Below are 25838 nucleotides of genomic sequence, written 5' to 3'. Positions count from 1 at the left end.
TGGTAACACAAAGAATTTGCCAAGTAATATAGAAATATATATATATATGCATATATGTGTGTATATATAAATATATAAAGTTTATTTTTTTCCTTACCAACTTCAAGGCCTTTAGGTCGTGGGTTGCACTGTTTATACCCCTGGCAGCTTCTGAGCTCCATCAGCTGTACGTGTAGCTGATTCAGAATGCCCCGTTCTACAGTGTGCACTGTGTTGGTGAGCTGTGAACAAAGAAGGCAGGGCGGCAGATATCTGAGTTCCTCTTCTGATTACCTTAGTGCCAAAACATTCATAAAATGAAAATATATGATCATGTAGTCTCACCTGATAAGGATCTGTGTTCATATCAAAATATTCCAAAAATCCAGTAGCAAACTCACAGAAAAGAAAATTATGGGTCTCATTCACTGTACGTAAACACCAGTAAGTGTTGTTGTTGGAACTCGTGCAGGCGCAGAATGATCCCACTGGAAAACAAAACAAAACAGAGGACAAACACAGTGAGACAGCTTGGGCAGCCCAACTATCTATCTTTGCACTTTGAGCATTGCATTTCCTTCCTCCCTCCCTTCTTTCCTTCCTTCCTTCCTTCCTTCCTTCCTTCCTTCCTTCCTTCCTTCCTTCCTTCCTTCCTTCCTTCCTTCCTTCCTTCCGGTGGTACTAAGATTTGAACACAGGGCCTCATTCTTGATAGGCAGATATTCTACTGCTGAACTATGCTCCCAGCCCGTGTGCGCGTGCGTGTGCGTGTGCGTGTGCGTGTGCGTGTGCGTGTATGTGTGTTGCATGAAAGGCATGCTTTGAGACTGAGTTCTGCTTTCTGCCGGGGCATGCACCCAGATCGTGATCTGCCTGCTTTAGGCTTCCCATCCCGATGGGTATGAGCCACGGATCCCAGCTTCCCTCCAATGAGATGCAGTTGCTCAGACTTGTCTGGCTTAGAAGCATGATGATGCTCCCATCCTTAATTTCCCTAGTAGCTGGGATTATAGGGGGAGCCACTAGAACTTGGCTAATTTTCTTTCTTACGAACATTATGGTTTGATGTTAAAGATAACTACGTCTCCTCTTCCACATAAAGTGGTTGTGAAATCAGGTGAAAATAGAAAACAAGAGGAGGAGCTCTGAGAGGCTGAAAGGCAAGGTTAACTTTCATGCCATTTGGCCGTTCTGTCCTTAACTACGTTAGGCAGTGCTCTCCCAAGAGGGAGGAGAAGGAGGAGGGGGAGAGGGAGGAGGAGGAGGAGGGGGAGGGGGAGGAGGGGGGAGGAGGAGGAAGAGGAGGAGGAGGAGGAGGAGGAGGAGGAGGAGGAAGACGGTGATGACAAATAGTAAAACAAGCAGCACCCATCTTCCTGGTCATCTGCTTTGTGAAAGGGGAAAAACGGCTCTTCCTTCAAGAGTGCAGCTGGTCCCCTAGCTTGTCCTTTGGGTCGGGACTCCGCAGGGTGTGGGGCTCTAGCCCAGCTTGAGGGGTTGGGGTGGCCGCATTTGGACTCACTGTGGACTTTCTCCACGACTCCCAGTGATGGGCTTTGGCCATGAGTGTCACTGGTACTATGAAGAGGTTCCCTTAAATATTTGTAGAACATATTTAGAAGAGATACGGAATTTAAAAACTAATCTTGCTTTATTTTTTCCTCTTACCCAAAAGCGGAAGTTCTGAATTGGCCTTCAAAGGTGCATCGCTTTTCCAGGCACCTGTGGCTCAAGCAAGCAGGCAGCCTCCTGAGCTGCTAGGATGGTAGGCCTGAGTCCCAGGCTCCCAGCTGGCTCAGTACATTTTAAGTGTGACATTGAGGCTAATAAGTCAGAGCTACATTTTTTTTAAGGACTCGCTAAGGAATCAAACAAAAAGTTTAAATAAACTTTCTTCTCTAAGTTAAATTTTTTATTTTGTGTCGTTTTGTAATATACAGGACAGACTGGTGTGGTAGCACAGTACAGTATAATGTAATACAGATTGTAGTGTGTGTGTGTGTGGGGGGGTGTTGATTTAATTTAGGCGCTTGAACTCAGGGCCTAGGCACTATCCCTGAGCTTTTTGCTCAAGGCTAGCACTCTACCACTTGAGTCACAGCTCCATTTCGGTTTTTTGATGCTTAATTGGAGGTAAGAGTCTCGTGGACTTTCCTGTCTAGGCTGGCTTTGAACCATGTCTTCAGATCTCACCTTCCTCAGTAGGTAGGGTTAGGAGCATGAACCACTAGTGCCTCACTTTTAAATTTATTTATTTATTTATTACTATGGCTTGCTATTAAAAACTTTTTTGTGTGTGCAAGTCATTGTCCTAGAATAATAACCCCACAAGCACCGTGTACATCAGTGTGGTCTGAATGAGATAGTTTCTTCCCTGCTTCTGAAAGCTAAGTGACAGCAGGAGACTCGGTTCTCCTTTCTGTCTTCTGCATGTCGCTGGCACAGTGACACCCAGTGGCAGACAAGGAAAGCTCAGCTAAATCGACATAAGTGGGTTTCTTCTGGGTTTGCACATTTATTCACTTTTATGTGTCAGAGGTACAGTGCCACCTACGTATAGCTTCATCCATAATGAGAAACGTGTAGTCTAATGATGAAAACGAATGTAAAGTGAATCCAAAATTTAAAATAACAGCAACATCTAACTACATCTAACTGCATCTAAGTCCATGGAGAAGAAGCAGAGGTGCAGACAGTGCGTGTTCCTGCCTCCACGTCCACAGACGGGTTCCTGCCAGTCCCGCGGACACCAACATCTACCGAAGCTGGGGTTCCCGCTACACGGCGAGGCAGTATCTGTATAGAACCACGCACCGCGCCCTGCACACTGGAGATCTTCACTCGGTGACTTGTAACACCAGAAACCCCGGAAGCGTTACATGGTTGATTAGAAAAACAAAGGACAAGAGGAATTATGAATATATGCAGTACATTTTGTTTTCAGAACGTATCCCACGTGCAGGCAGTTGAACCTGCCATTGCTGAGCCCACGGAGGGCTAACTGTAACGGGGGCTCCTTCTGTGGGACACAGGAAGGGTCTTCTTGAGAAGCAACCTTGTGAAGGGGAAATGGGTGCTGAGCAGATTGAGAGGCGCAGAGGCCGTGCAGGAAAAGGGGGCGGCCCTGGACAAAGGCCACGCGGTAGGAGAGGAAGACAGCCGGATGACATCAAGAGCTCTTCTGACTTGGTCCGCGGGAGCTTCCTGTGGTGAAGGTCCCATCTTCCAAGGGGCTGCCACCAACTGTGTCACACACTCCTCCCCCACCGAGACGCTGTTTCCTCCTTCACAGGCGGCTTAGATTCCTGCTTCCACGTCACCGCATCACAGAGGAGCATCGCTTCAATTTGGATCTAGAATCTCCCCCCAGGTTGAGGCATTTAAGGCGCGTCCCTGCGTGTGCTGGAGCCCAGGGAGGGGGCCTTAGGTTATGGGGGGGAGGGGTGTTCTTGAAGGGACTGGTGAGACTCTCGGCTCCCTCCTCTCCCTCTGCTTCTCGGCTGCTAGGAGGTGAGGCCAGGATGTTCTGCCTGGCCACAGGCTCAAACGCAGGAAAGCCCAGCGATCAGGGCCTGAACCCCCAAAACTGCGAGCTACAAGTAAGCCTTTTCCTCTTTCCAAGTTGATCGTCTCAAGTCCATAGTAATAATGGAAGCGGACTCACCCGCCTCAGAAGGCTCCCCTTAAACAGACCACGGTGTCCTCCGCCGCTGACTAGAGGTCGCAATTTTTAAATTTCCTTTCTTTCCTTTTTATAACCCTCCCCTCCCCCCGAAATGAGGGCCCGAGTAGAAGTTGAGGGATACGACTTTAACAGTAACCTAACTGCAAGCGCAGACACCAAGCAGGAAGCACCAAAATGGTAAGATCAAACAAAGCGCCCTCCGGACTGGCCTTCGATTCTCTGAAGAATTGTCTGTGGACTTGACAACTCTTTGGAGTTCCAAAGCCTGCTTTGAGAGCCACTGCCATCGGCTCTACTGGGAAGCTTGCCATCGGACGACGTGCCACCAGAATCTGGGGAATTAGTTCCGAATGCCCGCGGTGAATATTATACACAGACCACCGGGGACGATACAAGCACTCGTTTTCCAAAGTGCACGATCGCTGTGCATCCTCGGCAGCTCCCCGAGTGTGAAGCGATACGCCACGCGAGTGCCGGGCTGAAGCTGCACGGGCTGCGAGTCTGCGTGCGAGAAGCTTTTGCTGGCGTGTATTACGCTCACAGCATGCACAGTAAAGCCAAGGCAACATCCAGCTGGGGCAAAATCAGGCATTGATGCTTATCCACTTCTAGAGCAGACTCGCCTACCGCCCGACACGTGACATTTTAATATACCATGCCAAACACCCTTTCTAATGAAGAAGGCATTCCTTTTATCTTTTTTCTTTTTGCAGTGTAGAGCCTTGAAGGACACCTTCCTCCAGGATCTGCCCAGATGTCCCTAAGCTAAGGACGCCCCGCAGGGGCCATGCGCGCTGTCTGTCTGCGGGGCGCGGGAGAGGGCGGGGCCAGGAGCCACTTACGGTTCCAGAAGGGGGCGGTCTGCCAGTGGTTGTTGTCGTGGGTGAAGCAGGTGAGGCCGGGCAGACTGCACTCCTCCCCTTTCCGCTGGCGTCTCTTCTCCTTCCTCTCTTTCTTCCTCCTCCGGGTCTCCTTGAAAAGCTGCAGTTTGCTGTCCACTTCTTGAGCGGCCTCCCTGTCCCAACAGAAAGAGTGACCCGAGGTCCTTTCTCGGTGACGGGCAGGACTCTTGTCATAGGCCTGGCACGGCCACGTGGATGCAGGGAAACAGATACACTAACGTGGAAGCCCTTCCCTTTGTGGAGGGCCACAGTACAGCATGGGCACACCAAGTCAGCGAGTGCTAGCGCTGTGTGAGACCCTCCTAAGCCTAACGCCATCAACATCTTTCTCCTTTACGGGTGAGCACCGGGGGACACAAATGACTCATGAATCAGTGGGTCCCGGGAGCCACCCTCCTTAGGCAGATGGCGTAGTTTGGGGTAACTTAATACTTAGCCGTGGTAGGGTCGGTGGTTGAATGGGCCAGGTGGCTGGAATAGAAGACGTCAGAAAAATCCTTTGGTGCATTCTACAACATTTGTTTGGAAAGCTGATTGTGAAAATTCGTATCATAAGGATTTTGTTGAGGTTCAAATAGGAAATCACCTACATGCGTAAACTTGGCTAGTGTTTCAAGTATCTGTGAGTTTCCTTATAAAGTCAGAATGCAGCCCTATTCTAGGACGCTCTACTGCGTTCCCGCCCTCATCAGCGGTCTCTGACTCAGGTGCTCTCCGCAGAAGATGGGCTCATCTAGGGAGAACTAGAGTGGGGTCTGTGTGGTTCTCCGTCAAAGACTCCAGAAGCCCCGTAGCATTGTATAGTTCCCTGGGGGAGACGTGGGCTTTCTACATCTCCCTCCCTCCCTCCCTCCCTCCCTCCCTCCCTCCTCCCTCCCTCCCTCCCTCCACCCTCCCTCCCTCCCTCCTCTCCTTCCTAGACCAGTGCTTGAACTCAAGTCCTTATAGTGTAGCTCAGTTTCATTGCTTAGGGCCGATGCTACCACTGCAGCCATGTTTCTAGCCTGGCATTTTGCTAGTTAAGGAAGTAGGATCAGGTGGGCTTTTCTGCCCAGGCTGACTTCAAACCGTGGCCCCCCGAGTGGAGCGTCTGACTGAGCTCTCCACTGGCTCGGCCCCGGCGCCGTGGACGGACGCACCTGCCTCGGGCGGGGCTGGGGTTGGCCTCACAGGGGGCGGTGACCGCCTTGACCGCCGGCAGAGGCCGGCAAATCGGAGTTACTTACTTGAATGGGTGAAGATGGCTCTTTAATTTCTCTTGCCTTTTGACACCTTTCTCTTTATTGTAATAGCTGCAGGCCAGAAGAGTATAACGTGAGTCTGCATGACCTTGCCTGTGAGCACACAGTTCATTTCATAAAAGGCGAGGCACCTGGCGGGCAGGCGGCGGCTCGGGGGTCGCCCTTTCGGCGTGGGGAGACGGGTTTCCCCGAACCCGCTGCAGCCTGACGGCTCGCACGGAGGCGGCCGGCGTTCCGGGGAGAGCGTGCCCGACACGAGCGGCTAAGGGGCCCCTCCGCACGCGTGTGCCCCCACGGCCCGCGCCGGCCCGCCCCTCGCGCTGGGGCACGCGTGGGAAGCGGCCCCCAGCCCGCGCTCACCTCTGCTTGGCACAGCTGCATTCCTCCGGCTTTCTCCGCTTCAGGTGTCCCCTCACCTCCCTGAGGTTCTTAATCTTATCCTGCAGAGCTTCGATCTGGAAAACATACGCTCCAGCAGTGAGCAGCGGAAGCGAGGGATCGTTTGCGCCAAGTAGCTTTCTTCTCATCCTGTTTGCCGTGTTCTGCCATGGGAACTACCGAAGACGATACAGTCATTGGGAAACACACGGGGCACAGGTTGATCCTTGTTCTCTCTTTCTCTCCCTCTTCTCCCTCCCTCCCTCTCTCTTTCTCTCTCAACCTGGCATGATGCAGATAAATACTCGCAGATGCCTCTTTTTCTAACAGAGCCATTTTCTTCAAGCGATGGCAAGCGATCGTTGATTCGCTTTGATCTTTGAGTCTGCATTCAGCGCTACCATGGAATCGTTGGAGAGAAAGAGAAACACTCTGACTTCCTCTTTTTCAGAGAATGGTGAGAACGAGGATGCGAAGGCCACAGTCGGGCTGGCAAGCAACCGGGACACGGAAGACAGCGCCATGTCTACCAGCTTCTCTGTTCACTTGTAGTGCTGGGGACAGAAGGCGCCTGCCTTGCAAGGCTGCGCAGGCAAGGCGAGTTCTGCCCCTCAGCCTCGCCCCCAGCCCCAGTGCTGACCTCTTTATCAATGAACGCCTTGTGGTCTTTCCAGGCTCTGGCGGATTGATACAGTTCTCTCTCACAATGGATGGTATCATTGGGAAGAATAAAGCACCTGCAAAGAAAACATCCCACAATAAACAGGTTGGTATTCCAATATTAAAAAACAACAACAACAACAGTAGAGTTGCAATGAACTTGGTGGCCTCAAGACTCTTTGTAGATATAAACTGTGAGTTTGGAGTGGGCCAAGGACAATGAGAATGTGCCTGGCAAAAGACGGTGCCACATGTCTGAGACAGAGGCCATGACTAAGATCCTATCTGGTGAGGCGGCTTTTCCTATGCACGCTCTCATGCTGCACGCACAACGCCTGCAGCCCCAGCTGCTGAGAAGGTAGAGGTGAGGAGGATCATGATTTGAGGCCAACGAGGGTAAAGAAGACTCCATTTCAACCACTGTGTGAGCGTGATAACTCTCGTCTATCATCTCAGCTCTGTGGAAAGCACAAACAGGAGACTGAACATAAATGGCGGGCTTGATCCAAAACAATAGCTTAATGAAAACCAACAGGCCAGTGTGTGTGTGTGTGTGTGTGTATGTGTGTGTGAAGTAATAGTGCACCTGTCTAGCAAGCACGAGGCCCCAAGTTCAACCTTGAGCAGCACAAAAAATAAAACAAAAAAAATCGCCAGGGGCTGGGAATGTGGCTTAGTGGTGGAGCGCTTGCCTAGCATGCACGAAGCCCTGGGTTCGATTCCTCAGCACCACATACACAGAAAAAGCCCGAAGTGGCGCTGTGGCTCAAGTGGCAGAGTGCTAGCCTGGAGCAAAAAGAAGCCAGGGACAGTGCTCAGGCCCTGAGTCCAAGCCCCAGGACTGGCCAAAAAAAAAAAAAAAAAAAGTCACCATGAAGATGTTCAGATGTTCAATGCAAGGAGAGGAAATGTATTTATTTTAGTCATTTTGTTCAAAATATCTTGCCTTATGTCCTCCACTAATTGTTTCGAAAAAACTATTGTTATTTTTGTGTGTTGAAGACTGTACCTAATAACTCGAAATGCCCAGAGACCACACCAGTGATAAACATCTAAGCCCCGTGCCTCCAAAATAATGGAATTAGGGAGAAAAGAAAGAGCTTGCTAATAAATTCAAAAGGGTTTTTCCTCGGTCTTTCTTTCCTTTCTTCCCTCCCTCCCTCCCTCCCTCCCTCCCTCCCTCCCCCCCTCCTCCACCTCCTCCCTTCCTCTCTCTCTCTCTCTCTCTCTTTCCTTTTGTTCCCCTTGGCTTTTCCCCTCAAGGCCGACCCTCGACCACTTGGGTCACAGGCTCACATCTGTCTTTTTGGTGGTTAACTGGAGGTAAGCGTTTCATGGACTTTCCCGCCCGGGCTGGTTTAGAAATAGGATCCTCAGATGGCAGCTTCCTGAGTAGCTAGAACGGTAGTCCTGAGCCACCAGTGCCTAGCTGAGAAATAGTTTTCTAATCAAGCGAGTGTCAGTTTGAGGGGAAACCAAAGGACGAAGAAGCATCAGGGCCCCTCCCTTCCCTGCCTGCTCGCCCTCCACAGTCTGGGGCAAATGGGCATTTCCACATCTTCCAGGCATCCCTCCCCTAGGCCGGTTTCCTAAAGTCTTTTCTGGGACCCACAGTCCTCGCGTGGGCTGTGTTTCACTTCTGAGATCCTGATGACCCAGTGTTGTGAGGATCGCGCCCAGCAAGCGTGGAAGGGGTCACCCCAGTCCCCGCGACCGTCTCCATCCGCTTCTAGACGCCTACGCAGGTCAAGTGGCAGGCACTCCACGCCTGCTCAATCAGGGCGTGACAGAGCGGCTCTCCCAGCGGCTGCACGAGGCACACATCCGTGACGCGCGTCCTCGTCCAGCCGGTCCTAGCCACAGCATGGGCGTCACGGGGGCCACCGAGGGAGCGCCGAGGCCTCCTTACTTGTGTGTCACGTGCACGGTGGTGGGGGGGCCCACGGCATTGCTGCCCTCCGCCGGCGCCGCGGCCTCGCGGCCCACCCCCTCGTGGCGCTTGGCCAGGCTCCTGGGCGGCAGCACTTGCAGCTCTTCCTCCTCCAGGTTGATGTCATAGATTTCGCCCTCAAATTCCACCGACAAGGAGCGAGTCTGCCGGGTATGGACAAACCTGGGTTTATACTCTGCAAATAAAGGAAGATGGGTTCGTTTGGGTGAGCTGGTGGTGTTCAGGAGCGAAGACTTCGAGGCTGTGGCCGTCGGAGCCCTGTGGTCGGCCACGATGTCCCCGAGCCGGGGTGAAGGGACGCCGTTCCCTCCCGACCCGGCCGGGCCGGCCCTGGGCAGGGCCGTGGGTGGCGGGCGGCTCTGGGCCTCGAGCTGGGCCGGGCGGGCTTGGTCATCTCCCTCTTTCCACGCTGGGACTTCTAGGTGTAGTTTTCAACAGGGACAGCTAGGACAATGTGGATAAAATCATTTTCCTAATTACAGCATTCGTAACAACCCTCCCTCGCTGAGCTTTTGCTGGTTTATATATCTAGCATTTTATCTCATGTCCACAATCGTGAAAGGTATAATAAATCCCTACATAAAAATATACTGGATCGTTTTATCAGGCTCGTGAATTTGATGTCACCATCCTTATTTGATGAATGAGAAAAGCAAAGCTTCACCTGCTACCTACATTTTGCAGAGGCACAGGAGTTACAACTGGGCTCTCTCTAGTGTCTCCTGCTACTACATCAGGCTACTTTAAAAAACTGCATTTCTAGACATAGTTTAGCTGCACAAATATAGAAGACTGTTGTAAGAAAAAGTACTTTTGTCTTCTGAAAATACTTTCATCACCTAAGTGACTTCCTCTCTGGCAGACAGAGGGCGGGGCCCCCGTGTGGTCTGTGGCCGCGCAACATCTATCAAGTAACTCTCAGCTCCTAGAGGAGACCCTCACCGGGCAACACAGCCTGTGGCGGGAGCCAGGCATCGGCCTTAGCTATGCACCTGCAGTGGAAACAGGAAGAAGTGAACAAAGGCCTGGCTTGGAGACAGCTCTCCACAGTCCGGTCATTTCCCCATGCGATGCGGGAGTGGTCTCCGTAACAGCAAGGGACCGGGCATTTCCCGGAGCTCAATGTGGCAGCGAAGGCAGAAACGAGCGCTTGCTCTCTACTATCCTACACTCTACCGTGTGGAAAGAAGCTCTCCAGGACTTCTGTGTGTGCCTGACATTGACACAGCCATGCGTTTTGTGGTCAGCACTTGGGAAGTGAGGCCCAACTTTCTGGAAGAGAAGAGGGAGCCTCGACTTCTAGGCTGAACGTTTGTGATTCACTTTTGTCCAAGGACTATGTCAGGAGACCCTGTCCTGTGCTGGTTTTACATTGGGTATTCTTGTATGAATAATTTAAACCGGGTTTCTCTTTTCAGGAAGAAAGAATGTTTAAGTCAATGGGTCTTAGCTTTTCAGGTTATAGATTCTTTAAAAAAAAAAACTCCTCGGAAATTATTGCCTTTGAGAAAAATGTACATCTACATAGAGAATACACTCAATTTGGGGTGAAATACTAAAGATTCATGACCCTAAAGCCTGTTTTGATTCTACAAAAACACCTGCTCTGAATATTCCTTTGAAGTATATAAGCCAGTACTGGGGCTTGAACAGAGAGCCTCGTGCTCTCCTTTCCTTTTCTTTTTCTTTACAAGGTTAGCAGTCTACTTACTGGAGCCAGAGCTCCACTTCTGACTTTCTACCGGTTCATTAGAGATAAGAGTGCTATGGGTTTATCTGTCTGGAGTAGTTTCTAATCTCAGTCCTCAACATCTCAGCCTTCACTACCAGTGCCAGGATCAAATATTCCTGTTATTGTATGGCATGGGATTTATGTTTTATTTTATTTTTCCAACTTTTGGACGCAGAACTGTCCAAGCCACTTATTTCCAAGATCCTACAAACACCTGCTACAGAGTGGATCACGTTTCCCATTGCCCCACTAGAGGGCACTAGAGCCCCACTCTTGGGTGGGAGGTGTCACACCGGCTTTTACATTTTCCTGATGAGGTTTTTATTTCAAAGGTGCCTGGGTGTTGAGGTCTTTTTCTTTTCCTTCAGTATTTTGACTTTTTTTAAGTTATATTGTTATTATCTTTAAGTATTTTTACAAATCATGGTATACATACAACACATCTGGGCTGATAGTCCCCCTTGCCTGATAGCTTTTATGAAGAAAATACTAGGCAGTGAATGAAGTTCATACTAACCAGGCTAGTTTGACCCTGGCAGTCAATAAGATCCAACCATGTGACAAAATTATATAAAAAATATATATATATAATAAATCGAATATATCTTTTTAAACGTTTCTTATGCTTTTTGTCTTGCTGAATGCACACACAATGATATACAAGATTCCCACCCCCCCCCCCCCCCCAAAGAACAGGCTAAGGCAGATAAAGCAGGGTATTCATAAACTCCAAGGTAAAATAAAATGGACCTTCCCTTTTGGAGCAGCAACTCCACAGCTGTTTGTGTGTGTGTGTATGTTTTGCATCTAGTTTTTCACTAAACACATTTTTGTGTTTAGATGACAAATATTTACAATGCAAAACTTCAAATTGATATTAGCATTCTCATTCAGAGCCGCCTGGAAACCACACACAGCGAACACCTGTGGAAGAAGCTGGCTCCGTGCGGCTGAGGCCGGCTGGCCCCTGGGCGGTCACCGAGGACGCAGCCTTACTGGGAGAGGCCTGGCTTCGGGGGAACGGCCGGTGGCTCTTCCTCTGGCTGCGGCCGGCCCGGTGACCGTGCTCCCGGCAGCTGCACGCCCGGTCTTTGCCCTGGAGGCCGCGGGAGTAGCCGGCCCGGTGCTCCTGGTGGCCGGGGAGCAGGTCTCCGGGCCCCTTGCACTTGTGGATCCGGAGCTTTCCAGACGTGTCCTCGATGCACTGCCACTTCTGAAAGGCAACGGGAAGGCAGGCCGCGTGTGTTAAGCGCAGTCTCGGGTGGGGTTTTCCCTTTTTTAAAGCAGCTCTGGCAACACCATGAAAACGCATGAAGGAAGAAAGACAAGCCTCCAAGGGATCCTGCAGGGACTTCCCTTAGCCCTACTCCCTCCTACCTGGGCGGATACCGCTGCCAACGAAATAACTGGACATTAGGACGGCCTCGATGACACGAGAGCCCCAAGCTGCTACAGGAGCCCTCAGCCCCGGACTGAACTGTGCCGAGCAGGGACAAGCCCCCAGCTTCCCAAGACACGGGGCGCAGCTGTGCGGACCCCCAACCCCCCCCCACTCCTCTTCTGAACAACATGCTCGGCTGCTCTGTTCTTCACCCCTACGTTCATTTTTATCTCTTTTCTTTTCCTTTCTCCCTTTTTCTCATGTTTCCTGTGTGTGTGTGTGTGTGTGTGTGTGTGTGTATGTGGGGGGGGGCAGGTCTGTTCTTAGAGCGTGAACTCAGGGCCCGAGTGCTGGCCCCGAGCTTTCATCCGCCCTGGGCTCCTGCTCTACCCTTTGAGCCACCGCTCCGCTTCTGGCTTCTTGGTGGTGGGTTAGGGCCACGCGTCCCACGGTCTTTTCCCGTCTCGGCTCGCCCTGCCCTGCCCTGCCGACCTCAGACCGCAGCCCCCCGGGTCGCTGGGGTGACGGGCGTGAACCACCAGGGCACGGCTCCCCCCCCTCCTATCTAACAGCAGCCGGGCCCCCCGGCACGTGGGGAGCACAGGCCAAGCCCGCTCTCCGAGACTCCAGACATCCGGGATCCTGGGCGTCTTGTTGTCTTTTCTCCTTGTTGTCCCTTCTCCACTCCTCACACATGACAGCTGTGTCACGGGCACGCTTCTGGGGAAGACGGCACCCACCTTTCCCCACGGAGGCTCGTGGCAACTCGCCCTGGGCTTTCTAGTCCGAGGTTTCAACCCCGGCTGCTCCCGAGGCTGCGGGGGCCTAGCCAATCCTTAGGACTCACACCTACAAGCCTAGCCACTCAGGAGGCAGGGGTCTGAGGATCTAGTTCAAAGCCAGCCAGGGCAGGATGCTTCCTGACAGAGCCATGGAAAGGCAACAGACACAGGACTCGTCTAAGGACCGAAGCGGAAAACCAAAGGCAAAGAAGTCTCCAGTCTGCTGGTATGGTGGCTCTCGCCTGTGGTGACTGCAGTGTGGAGGCAAAGGCAGGCGGAGCTTAACTTCAGGGCCAGCCTCCCTCAAACACGACGCGTTAGCCACACGGCGGTCAGGGTGGGGGGGGGGAGGAGGGGCGGGTCTCTCAGCCTTCGCGGGACAATGGGGTTCTCAGAGGCTCTCTAGTGACCCCGAGCTGTCGCTTAGGGCACGAGGCACTGGCGCCTGCGTCCCTGGGGAGGGCAGACCGTACCTACTGGGGTCTACCCGGCCTAGCGGTGTGACTCAGGGAAGGACAGAGGCACCGGTGGGTGCGGGGCGTGCAGGTAAGTGTGCGTGGGAAGCTGCTGGTGTGACTTGTCAGGAAATGAGCTCAGCTGCACAGGTAAATGATCAGCACATTTACCCTTTAGGATGGGTGCTCTATGAGGAGCCAACACTTTCCCCTGCTCTCTCTCTCTTTATAAAATGACCTGACAAGTCACGTAGACTTAGCTGCAGCTTGCATCCGACCTGTTCTACGGTTCTGCCATTGAATGTGGACAGCACTGATTTTCAGCCTGGCTTTGTGACACCTATAGCTATATCCAGTTAGCTTGAGAAGTTCTCAGAAATCCAAAAGACAACTCCATTAAGAAATCACTGCATTAGACATTCAATTCTTGATGCAATATTTCTATCTCATTCCTGGGCCAGCTTGGCTCCTCCCCAGACACAGAATTCTACTGTCCTTTCTAAAATAATAATAACTAAAATAAACCATATAGGTATGGATATATGAATATATGCATGTATATGTGTGTTGTGTACGTATATGTAGAGACATATCTATATAGTCTCACCGGTGAAGTATTTTACTCAAAAGTTTGGGAATACTATTGCTTGGATATGTCTGTTTATATCTCTATCTGAAGTCTAAATTATTTAAGGCTTACCTATCCATCTGGGTAATTTCTGCCTCCAGCATCAGAAGACAGTGGCCTGTCTAATGGCTGTGGCAGCGAGAGTCAGGATTCACAGCCAGTGAAAGCTCTAGAAGGACCCAGCTGTTTATCACACACAAACACGTGGCCCTTGTTCGGTGGTTCCAATTTATACCAACTTTGGTGCGATTGCTAACTTCACATTTATTTATTTACTTACATTTTTGGTGTCTGTCCTGGGGTTTGAACTCATGGCCTAGGTGCTGTCCCCTAGTTGTTTTGTTTTTGCTTCGTGCTCAAGGCTAGAGCTCTACCACTTGAGCCACAGCTCCACCCCTTGCTTTTTGGTGCTTACTTGGAGATGAGAGTCTTACAGACTTTCCCGCCTAGGTAAGCTTCAAACGATGGTCCTCAGCTCTCAACCTATTGAGTAGCTAGGATTGTAAGCATGACCCACGAGCACCTGACGGCTAATTTCATTTTTAATATGAGGTCTCAACTTCTGGGCTACCGTGATTTTTTCGGATTCTTCCTCTTGTGGTTGGGATAGCAGGTGGGTGTTGCTTTGCCTTATCAAATAACAGTTTTTAATTTACCTGACTATCGTGGAAACAGCCACAACACATGAACATGTTCTGCGTTTGTGGAGCAGAAGAGCTGAAGACACCCAGCTCTACAGAACGCAAGATGTAGGCATACTTTCTATTTACTTTGTCAACTGGGGATCCAATCTATGTTTCCTGTTAATCAAATTCCCTGTTGATTTTCTGGGATAGAAATAAAGGAAAAGAATATTAGTTTGCTGAAGAGCAAATGGAACCATCTTAGGTTCCTGATACTGTGTAGCAGATGATGGTGTATCATACAAAGCCTAGTAAGCAGACATCTATGAATATATCTGTGCACACATTCCCACACCTATATTCTCCCATACAGATATGCACACTTTTACACACATATGTGAATAAAGCAATAGCCACTGAAAAATGCCAGTTATTTTTTCTGCCATGGACTTTCTGAAAACGCTACGGATCCTACTAGATAAAGTAATTCGCTAGAGGCCTAGAACATCTTCTTAGTGGCAATACGGACGAGGAATTTCAATGAATTACAATTATCACACATTTGCCAAGAGTCATTTCAGTGCTCCGCATCATGACAATTTTCATGGCTCTGCGATAAAACCTTGAAATCGCTACTAAAATGGTGATTCTGCGTGGAGAGTTTATAGATGGTGGCACAGAAAAGGGATATTTGAAAGGACGTACCCTAAAACCAGTGCCCCCAGCCACTTAAATGGCCAAAGCAACGCAAGGCGACATTCGCCTGGCGGAGGGGCTGTGCGGAGGTCTGGTGAGAGCCTGGGTCGGGCCAGGCGCTGCTAACGCAGCATGGGGCGGACTCAGACTCAGCTTCCTTCCCAAGCGCCCTGGCGGACAGTCTGCCACAGGGCCTTGCTTGTACCAGCAAATCAGCTAAGGGCCAGACCGGATCGTCTCCCCTTCCCCGACCAGTCACTTCTCCCCGCACATTCCTTCCTGGTCCCTGGGCCCCGTGGCTTGGACTCTCTCCTGCCTCTCTCAATTGCCGGTGTGTGCTAGCAGTTCAGTCCACATTTATTGCACCTCTGATGCAGGTAAGATGGTGGTGTCATTGCTACAATGATTTCAGTGTAGCCTTCCCAACAACCCTGCCACCTGGAAGTATGGGCTAGGGGATCACTGCTGGATAGTCAGGTGTTCAGGGTTGTGGGTGATTCTGCCGGGGAATAAAGAATGCTCAATGAACAAGAGAAGCTTAGTTATTTTGGGTACAAGAATACATATAGTGTATGACAAGAAATGTACTCACGACTTTGTGTCAGATCCTGCCCAGGCAGGAAGACTGTGAGACTCTTATCTCCGGTCAGAAAACAGAAAGTGGTGCTGTGGCTCAAGTGGTAGAGCACTAACCTTGAGCACAAAAGCCCACGAACAGTGCCCAGGCCCTGAGTTCAAGCCTCATGATTGGCAAAAAAAAAAAAAAAGAGTTTATCTGATCCAGTATTGGTGGCTCACATCTGAGGATGAGGCTTAAAGCCAGGTAGTGTAAAGCCAACGCATACAGAAAAGCCTGTGAGACTCTGATCTCCAATAAAAACAAAAAACAGAACCAAAAGGTGGGAAGTGGAGCGGTGGCTCTGACAGAGCTCATTGGGCAGGTTAGGGCTTCCTGGTTATAAATGGTATGTGCTAATCATGAGTAAGTAGAGGAGGTGAAGGAGCTTGTGCCTGTCTTCCCTTTCTGTAAGTCTTTGTGTAATAGAGTCTCGCTAGCTGGCGAGGCTGGTCAAGCTCTCTTCTTACTTCAGCCCCCAGGCACTGCCACCACGCTCAGGAGCAAAGCCCGGCAGGTTTAAGCCACACCTTCTTGGTGTGAGCTAATCCTTCTGGTTACACTTTGGTTCACTTAGCTTCCCAGCTGAGCTCCAGTGTCTTTCGATATGAAATGGGCATCATATCTATCTTTGTAAAATTCTGAGCACAACACTGGGTGATGGTACAACTGTGGCGACTTTCCCTTCCTGCCATCACTGGCTAGTCACTGTGGTTTCTCCATCTCAACCATCCATTCCTCAGATCCCTTCAGGACGCTCTCACTTGTACTTAGGCCTGTGTGCGTGCGTATGAAACCAAAAATGTGGCTACCATTTTTTCAGTTGTCCATTGGAACGAATGCTTAATTTTACACATACACACTTTACTATTATATGTCTTAAGTAGATTAGGTCACAATAGAGATCAAATCATTTCTCTGAAATGTAATAGCCATATTTTTTTGTGATAATTGATTGTCCCTTATTTGACTAATATCAAAATCACTAAACTGTTACTTCATGGGAACGCATCTTTAAATTTTCCTCTCAGTACTGGAGAATGTAAAAATATCATACAAATAGCCCTACTTTAACTTCTTCTTAGTTTGAGATATTGTCAGATTTTTTTTCTTTGTGAAATATAGTTATTTGTGCCACCTTGGAGGGAAATAGAGGAAAGGGAGGAGAGAAAATACCTAATTGTGACGTCTTGGTACAATTCCTTAAAGATAGCACCACCACCACCAACAACAACAAAAACTGAGAAACACCCAAAATAAAACCAGATGAAACTGGGTATCAACCTCTTAGGAGGCTGAGATCTGAGACTTGCAGTTCAAAGCCAGCCTGAGCAGGAAAGCCTGTGAAACTCTTCTCTCTAATTAACCACCAGAAAGACGAGTTGTGGTTCAAAATGACAGAGCGCTAGCCTTAACCACAAAAGCTCAGGAAGAGCACCCAGGCCCCGAGTTCAAGCCCCAGGACTGGAACAGCAACAGATACTCAGTCAGCCGCAGTTCCCCGGGTGCTTGCAACGTCGGCAGAGCCAAACACCACTGACGTCGTCTCTGTGTGCACAAGTCCCTCAACCACAAGGTGGAGATTTGTCTGAGCGTGCAGGTGTGTAGAATGAGCCTGGAAGGGCAATGCTTAGCCCAAGAGAGCAGGGAGAATTCACACTTTGTCTCAGCTTAATTCTGAAACATGGAAGAAGCCATGCAAACGCATATATCCCCGCTGTGTTAATCAGTCCCCGCGGTGGTTCTGTGCCCGCCGACTAGGAGGGCCGCCAAGAGCGTGGGACTGCGGCCTGGGTTAACTCCCTGCTGGCCTCCCGGAAACACAAGCACCAGGTAAGAGTGCCTGGAACCATAACCACATCCAACCTTGACACCTGGGAGGAAATTAATCTCAGCCTCGCTAGCACTTGACGTGCATGATGTCACTTAATCCTCACAAGAGTGAGATTAAAATCCATTCCCTCCGCTTTAGAGACAGAAAAACTGGGAGCTTAAGTGACTTGCTCAAGAAGACAGAACTACAAAGCAGTGGCGCCTATATTCCAGCCCAAATCCAATTCCCTTTCCACATTTTGACTCTACTTCATGGGTCCAATGGCTCTACCCAGATGTCCAGGCCTGGGTGCAGTGAGAGAAGCCACGCAGACTCTCTGTGGTTTAAGACTAAAGAAAGAGGGCCAGGAGTACCGCATTTTCCTGTACACTTCAGGGAGTCAGATCACAGTTTCAACTTTCTTGGAACGAAGCTCCTAACCTTGGTGAGAAGAAAACAAGCAAGGCAGAACAAGCAAGTTGCGCAGTCACTCAGAGGAGTAGACTCCAAGCGAGTCAGTACCAGCCTGTCACTTGGAAGCATCTCATGATTCTGGACTCTTTTCTTAAGTCAGTGATATTGTCACAAAGAAGAAAAGAAGGAGAAGATGAAGATGAAGATGAAAAGGAGGAGCAGGAGGAGGAGGAGGAGGAGGAGGAGGAGGAAGAAGAGGAGGAGGGAGGAGAAGGAGGAAGGAGGGAGAGGGGGGAGGAGGAAGGCGGGGAGGAAAAATGAATAATAATCTTCAAAGTAGTCCAACAAGAAGGGCAAAGGCTGAGATAAGGATTTGGGAGAGACAAAGGAGTTACAGGTTTGATTCATGGGCTTGATAACTGCCTTCAAGAGGCTCAAACTGTCCTTGATGGTCTCAGATTCTCGAGCTACATAGTTTGAGTCCCATCAGTAGACACAGCAGCGGGTTAGAATACCTGTGTTTTCAGTCCCCTGAAGACATGCTTAAACGTAGACTGTTGATCTTAACATGATCCAGTTCAGTAGGTCTGGAGGTGGTCAGAGAATTTTCCTTCCTTCCTTCCTTCCTTCCTTCCTTCCTTCCTTCCTTCCTTCCTTCCTTCCTTCCTTCCTTCCTCCCTGCCTCCCTCCCTGCCTCCTTCCCTCCTCTCCTTCTTTCCTTCCCCCCCACTCCCTTTTCTTCTTCTTTTCATTTTCAGATAGACATCTGCATTGTTTTTGCCCAGGCCAGTCTCAGATTGCAATCTTCCTAACTGTAAGCTACTGAGTAGCAGGGCTGGACAGTGTTGGGCGTATTGGTTGGGATGGGGTCTCATTAGCTTTTTGCTAAGGCTGGCCGTTCCATCCTTCTGATCGCTGCCTCCAAAGTAGCTGGGATGCTAGCTATGAGTAGCTGTGCTCGGCAGGAAATGGACATTGCTGACAAGCTCCCAGCGGTGCTGACCTTGCTGGTGTAGGAGCCGTGGGGCTGTGGCGACCACGCTCCCGTGCATGAACTCCCTGAAGCTCGAGGCAACGGGACATTCACCAAGAAACCATGGGGAAAAATCACCATGGGCCGGGGGCATGGCTCAACTGCACGGCACTGAGTTCAAATCCCAGGACCACAAGCACAAGCCAATCACCACTGACACATCACCTAATTCTTTGTTACACTCATTTAGGCACTTTTAAGATTGGTGCTGACATTCTCCATGTGACGGAGTCAAAAGTTCAGACAGATTCACAAAGAAATAAAGCAATAGAGAAAATTTCCAGGGAGCCAGATAGAAAAAGATCTACTTCATGGGAGCAAAAAAGTATGAAAAAGTACAACCAAGTTTCTAATACTGTGAGCATGTGGCACAGGTTCAGCTTGTGCTAAATCGACTTATGCTATATTTGCCCTGTAGGACATAAAGGAAAATTTCAATACAAGCCATATGGAGAGATTTTCAAATGGAACATTATTAAGTAGGTAGGTGTGCAGAGTATCTTCTTCCAATATGGTTATCATATTTATCACCTAGAAGGCCCAAAGCATACAAGATCTTCAATTTACATACGATATCGTTAACACTGAACATTTCCAACTCCTGATTAAAAGTCAATTATCCTATTGGAGTTGTCTCATAAAAATTATCCTAGAGCAACAATGCAATTATGCAGTTGCATTTATAATGCTGCTTAGAGCTTCCCTAAGAGAGATATGAAGACTTCATATTAAAATATAATGAATAAGTCTAAGTTTCTCCACTAAATACTTGGAAATTAAGACAGCACAGGATGCCACAAAGGCCTTTTCCCGGTTCTTTCAACCACTCACCACCCACCCTATTCGCTCTTAAAAGAGTCGTGTGAACAAACAAAAAGCATGCGGAATTAGAGTTAGCACCAAAACTTTTATTATGATTCAACACACTGGACCACACAATCCTAAGAAAAATAGAAACCATGATAAAAATCAAAGCTCACACCTTGTAATCCTAGCTAGTAAAGAGGCTGAGATCTGAGGATCGTGGCTCAAAGCCAGCCTGGGCAGAAAAGTCCCTGAGACTCTCATCTCCGATTAACCATTCCCAAACCAGAAGCGGGGATGTGGCTCAAGGTGCTAGAGCACTAGCCTCAGGCACAAAAGCTCAGGGACAGTGCTCAAGCCCCGAGTTCGAGCCCCAGGACTGGCAAGAACGACAAAAGAATCATAATAAAAATTATGACCAGGATAATGTGATAATAACTCGGTGGCCCACAGAGTGTCCGACACCTGGAGCTAGTGTGTGCTATTGTGTAAATATATAGAAGTTAGAGAAGTTAAAAAGGAAACTCACATAAGGGTGAAACTCCTGCTTACCTAGTTACTATCATTTACGTTGGAAGGCAACAAAACATACATTTAATTAGAGCACTCTCACTTGGATCCCTGCTTTTTAACCTGGTAGGTATCTATTTGTAAGGCAGAAGTGGCGTGCCTACCTCTGTGAAAAGATGTACTAAATCGTGTGAGCACACGTAGGACGGTGTGCACTCTGACTCTGGTACGACAAATGACCAATAAATTCAGATTTCTTCACTTTCCTCTGCGTTTGCATGGCATTTTCTTTTAGAGGCTATAGACTTCCTTTTGGTCAGCATAGATTTCATTCTAAAATGTCTAAAGTTGTTCGCATTCTCACTTTCCTGAAAAGCACTGTTAGTTCATTGTGAAGCATTTCTTTCATTGTTATAATAAATGGTGCTCTGGGTAGCCTTGTTTTCAGGAATGAAGAAGATTCATTTAAAATATTTGAGAATCAGTAGCCTTGCCACTCAGCAGGCTGAGATCTGGGGAACATGACTCAAAGCCAGCCCAGGCAGGAAAGTCTGTGGAACTCTGAAAACCCTGGAGGAGGAGCGGTGGTTCAGATGGTAGAGAGAGCACTGGCCTGGCTCAGCGGAGCTCAAGGACAGTGCCCAGGCTCTGAGGTCAAGCCCCAGGACCAGCACAACCCTCTCTCTCTCTCTCTCTCTCTCTCTCTCTCACACACACACACACACACACACACACACACACAAAACAAGTAAAATAGTTGACAGTAGGGAGTTTGTAAGCAGAGAGCGAAACAATGAACACCCAGCCTGTGGTTTTCCGTCCATTTTCCGGCCCAGGTTACCCATTCTGGCCCCTGCCCTGTCATGGCATGACGCCCTTTCAGCCCAGGGAGGGAGCCCCCCCCACCCCGCCCCGCTCCTGTCTCTTGAGGAAGGCCTGTGTTCAGAGGCCCAGCGGTCACCAATGTCTTGGTAGGTGGCCTCCTAATTAGAGACTGAGGACTCGTTAACAAGAAGCCTAAGAATCTCCTCCAGCTTCTGGCACCGATGTCTGTCCGAGCGCCATCTTTGCACGAGGAGTGACGAGAAGACCCAGCGGGGACCAGGTAGAGGACTCTCCCAGTGGGGCTGCACCCCAGGGAGTGACTCATGGGTCTACGGAAGGGTGATGCACGCAGATGGGACATTACTGTCAGGACTGCAGGTACTGTACGTGCGGAACGGAACGCACACAGACAGCGGCAGCGGAAAGCAGGGCCACTCACCTGTCCGGGCTGCTCGCACGCGGTCTGGTACCGGGCCTGCTGACACAGTTCCTTGACCCTCTCATATTTGGGCAAGTGATTTGACTGTTGAATATTCTTGCTAGATTCTTCCTTCTTTCGTAGAAATTTGCTTTGGCAGGAGAAAGAAAGAAAGAAAAGCTTCTTATGTGAGAAGTGCTGAGTTACCTTCCCGGAGTTCCGCTTGTCCCGAGTCCTTCCTGTCACGTGACTCCACAAGCCCTCAAACAGCAAGGCTGTTGCTAAGGTGCTGGGTTTGAGTCCTGGATGGAAACTCCAATCTGCGTTCTTTGCAGACATGCAGTCAAGATAGGAAGAGTCACCATCCTTCCCCAAGGCGTTAGCAAAACCTGGGCACAAACGTTTAGTTCTACATACTCAGTTCTTCTTGTTAATAAACAACTATACAAACGCTTTTCTCTCTCCTAATTTATGTATGTAAAGAAAACACAAAACACCGCGGCAATGAATAGTCTCAGTGAAAAAGGGAAACCAGAAGTGACTACGGAAATAATTACAATGGCATACATTTACATATTTAAAACCATGAAAGGCACGCAAGGAAAAGAGGTAGGAAGTGGAGTCAGCGTCGAGGCCCCTAGAGGAAGGGGGGGAGGGTGACTGAGATGAGGAGGGGCAGCAGCAAATCTTTACCCACACTGGACAGTCTCCAATCCCGTTTCAGGAGAATTTACTCTTTAGGTTCTGACGCAGGATTAATTACTTTGATATTCAATAGCAAACGAGTAACCAACTATTCAATCTTGCCATTCAGCTGGGGGAATCTGCATGCTCAGTGAATCAAAATAAAGAGGAAAAAGAATCCCCCAGGAGGAAAGTTGCCCGCTAGGACTGGTTCCCAGAAGCACCCCAGGAACCAATAATTACCCTCTTTCCACTAGGAATGTATCACGCCAAATTTTGGCCTTCTTGTTTGTTCGAAACCTGAAAGCAAAATAATAATATTTACTGTTGGCACCTGGACATTTTCCCAAATGGTTCTGTGCTAACAAGCTTATTTCAAGAAAGCCCTCTGACTTCCTGCGGTCGCGGTGCCGGTCAACAACAGCTGCAAAGGGCCGGCTCAGGCGATTTCCCTGGGCGAGGCACTGTGCCTCCGCTTTCTGTGGCTGCTCACTGGCTCTGGCCCCGGCGAGAGGGCAGTGTGATTGAAGGGAGCTGAGAGAAAGCATTCGGACGCACCTGTTACCTGGCTTTTCCAGGTCCAGAAGTTTGAGGACAGACTTGCCATCCACATCCGGAGGCGTATCGAGCCCCGCGATGTCCAGGATCGTAGGGGCCAGGTCGATGTTAAGCACGATCTGTGAGACGCTGAAATTCAGAGACAGAGTTACGGCCCAGACCCCCCCAGAGAGTGGCGTTTAGGGCTGCACTTCCCACAGCGGTGACTCACTGGCCTTCACCTCCTCGTCTAGTCTCCTAAAGAAGGGTGGTGGCATTTGGTCAAAATGAGCGACGAGCCGTCAACGATGCTACTGAGCAAGGCTAATTGACTCTCGTGGGGTTCAGGCTGGAGAGATACCCCACAACCCAAAGCTCTGGCTGCACAGCTGGACAAGATAGGAACTGACTCATGGTTTCTGTGGGATGCATGCTTTTTCCCCCAACTCTTGCTACCAAGTCTTCTAAATATAAAGCTTTCTCATTAGATATGATGGTTCCAACATGTATTTCTTTATTTGTTTGTTGGTTGGCTGGTCCAGGGGCTTGAACTCAGGGCCTAGGTGCTATCCCTGAGCTGTTAGGCTCAAGGCCAGCACTCTACTAATTGAGTGGCAGCTCTGCTTCTGGCTTTTTTAGTAGTTTATTGGAGATAAGAGTCTCACAGACATTGCTGCCTGGGCTGGCTTTGAATAGCAATACTTAGATCTCAGCCTTCTGAGCAGCTAGGATTACAGATATGAGCCACCAGTGCCCAGCTTCAAAGGAGCTTTTGAATGACCATCTAAGGCATAACCCCCTTGTTGAGAGAAACCCTACTTCCTCCCATCTCCCAGGATACAGTGCAACACCATGGCACGTGGGACTTAGGGGTGACATTGAGAATCCTGGGCTCTAGGTCCCTCAAAATTTAGAAACAGAACCTCTGAAAGGGGCCTTACACTACCTGCCCAGCTTTTCCAGTGTTCTAGCAGGGGCCAGGCTAGGTGCTGATTTGAATTCTCTTTTCTTTCACCCTTTCCATAATTCTTTCTAAACACTTTATATAGAACATTCTGAAATGATTGGCAAGGCATGTGAGACCAATTTCGAAATGGCAAAACAAGGGTGGGAAGAGTTGCAGCGACCAACCTAAAGACCGGAAATCGGAAACAGAACTCTAGTTCATTTTTTCTTAAAACAGTATCTAAGGGGGAGAATGTACAAGGGATTATATCCATCAAGATGCACTGTACTCATACACCGATGTGTTGAATGGTATGCACCATTTGTACCACTACTTAAAGATATTACAAATATGACTTTAAAAGAAATGTGTCTTTACTTTTTAAGAAAAGTAAGGCATTGTAATGTTTTATTTTCTTTTAAAAATTGGTAATAATTTTTAAAAATTAAAATGTAAAGCCAGGTGCCAGTGGCTCTCTCCAGTAACCTTAGCTACCGAAAAGGCTGAGATATGAGGATTGGGGTTCAAAGCCAGCCCAGGCAGAAAAGACCTCCTGAGACTTTTACCTCCAATTAAACACTCAAAAACTGGAAATTGGGCTGTAGCTCAAAGTGGCAGCGCACTAGCCTTGAGCAAAAGAGCTCAGGAACTGTGCCTAGGTCCTGAGTTCAAGCCCCACAAACACCACCAACACCACCAACAAAAAAGTAGGAGGGTGGCATTGATCTTTTCTACAACTAACAGTACATCTCTGATTCTGAGAAGGTCAAGATGATGTTCTGAAGGGTCATATTGTGACAATGGACACAGGCAAAAGGATATGGATTCCGGTTAATTTGAGAAAACTAGTCATTGATAGTTATTTTGCCTTTCCCTTTAGAGCGTATGCTTACCTTACCTTAACACGTGGCAAGAGGGAAGGTTTTCATCAACTGAATTATCAAACCACACAGACGCTTTATTCAGTTTGGGATGAAAGGAAGCCAGATGCTGGATTAGTAATGGAATGACCTCAGACCCACGTGAGCTGCCACAGCTCAATTCCGAAGAGAAATACGTACCTGGATCCTGGTTCAATGCTTGGGCCACGAATAAAGAAGGGCACTCGGATATCAAAGTCATATGGCATGGACTTCCCCTTGACCAGTCCAAACTGCCCAATGTGGTACCCGTGGTCGGCAGTGTAGATGATGTAAGTGTTGTCCAGCTCTCCGGTCTCCACCAGCATGTTAAACAGCTGAAACACAGCGCAGGACGAGTCACAGTCAACCGTCCCACAGCATGCGGTGCCCTGCTATCTCTCCCCTTTCCTTCCTTCCCTCTTTTGAAGGGAAGGAGAGGGTAATGCCAGTCCTAAGGCTTGAACTCAGGGCCTAGGTACTGCCCCTTTTTGTTGCTCAAGACTGGTTGCTCTACCGCTTGAGCCATAGCTCCCCTCCCGGCTTTTTGGGGGTCAGCAGGAGGTAAGAGTCTCACAGACTTCTCCTGGCCTGGCTGGCTCTGGACTGCGATCCCAGGATTACATATGTGAGCCACCAGTGCCTGGCTCTTTAAAGCCAAGAGTCATTGCTCTAGGAAGGTTGACAAGTGTGAAAACTCTCTACCTTTTCTCACTGCTTACAGTTCGGGTGGGAAAAGATCCAGTGACGTCTTTGAAATGTAACTTTTTAAAGCGACATGCCACTTAAGGCTTTGCCTGTGTGGTAAAGCAACAACAAAACAGCATCAAGCCACAGAACAACCTGTACCACCCAAACTGTACAGATTTTACTTTGAAAATTCAATATCGAAGCAACATTGAATGTTGGTACGCTTTGATGGAATTATCGTGGGTTAAAAGCAGGCAGCCTCTTGGGCTGAACCAGGTCTGTGCCGCCTTCCTTGGGCAGGCAAGGCTTGCCTTACGCTAGACTGTAAAATTCAGGAACGCTCAAACCACCTTTTTGTAGTTCTGATCTCTATTACATAGAAAAAAAAAAAGAACTTGATGATCCTTGATTCACATTCATACATGGTCAAAATTAGCTACCGCTGAATAGTTGCTGTTTGCTTTAGACAAGGCACTTAGTTTTAAGTTCACCACTGTCACCACCAATCCTTATTGCCTTATCCTGGACCTGCCTTAGTCATTTAAATCATTTCCTT

The 25838-nt window shown here is 49.1% G+C and overlaps 1 protein-coding gene across 1 annotated transcript in view; it reads right to left on the bottom strand.

Annotated features, from left to right (window-relative positions):
* Nucleotides 1-25838, bottom strand: part of Sulf1 (sulfatase 1) — a 76486-nt gene that overhangs the window by 11789 nt on the left and 38859 nt on the right. The window contains exons 7-18 of the mRNA XM_048358779.1: nucleotides 24755-24930; nucleotides 22769-22897; nucleotides 22454-22510; nucleotides 21548-21677; nucleotides 11525-11741; nucleotides 8755-8971; nucleotides 6826-6922; nucleotides 6168-6262; nucleotides 5793-5858; nucleotides 4507-4679; nucleotides 325-467; nucleotides 98-221 (exon numbers count right to left, since the gene is read on the bottom strand). Coding sequence (XP_048214736.1) covers nucleotides 98-221; nucleotides 325-467; nucleotides 4507-4679; nucleotides 5793-5858; nucleotides 6168-6262; nucleotides 6826-6922; nucleotides 8755-8971; nucleotides 11525-11741; nucleotides 21548-21677; nucleotides 22454-22510; nucleotides 22769-22897; nucleotides 24755-24930 — 1624 coding nt within the window. The remainder of the gene's footprint in view (nucleotides 1-97; nucleotides 222-324; nucleotides 468-4506; nucleotides 4680-5792; nucleotides 5859-6167; nucleotides 6263-6825; nucleotides 6923-8754; nucleotides 8972-11524; nucleotides 11742-21547; nucleotides 21678-22453; nucleotides 22511-22768; nucleotides 22898-24754; nucleotides 24931-25838) is intronic.

This window comes from Perognathus longimembris, chromosome 12, assembly GCF_023159225.1.
Source record: "Perognathus longimembris pacificus isolate PPM17 chromosome 12, ASM2315922v1, whole genome shotgun sequence".
In the NCBI taxonomy this organism is placed as follows: domain Eukaryota; kingdom Metazoa; phylum Chordata; class Mammalia; order Rodentia; family Heteromyidae; genus Perognathus; species Perognathus longimembris.
The sequence above is the reverse complement of the archived record's forward strand: the minus strand, read 5'-3'. Positions and strand labels throughout refer to the sequence as shown.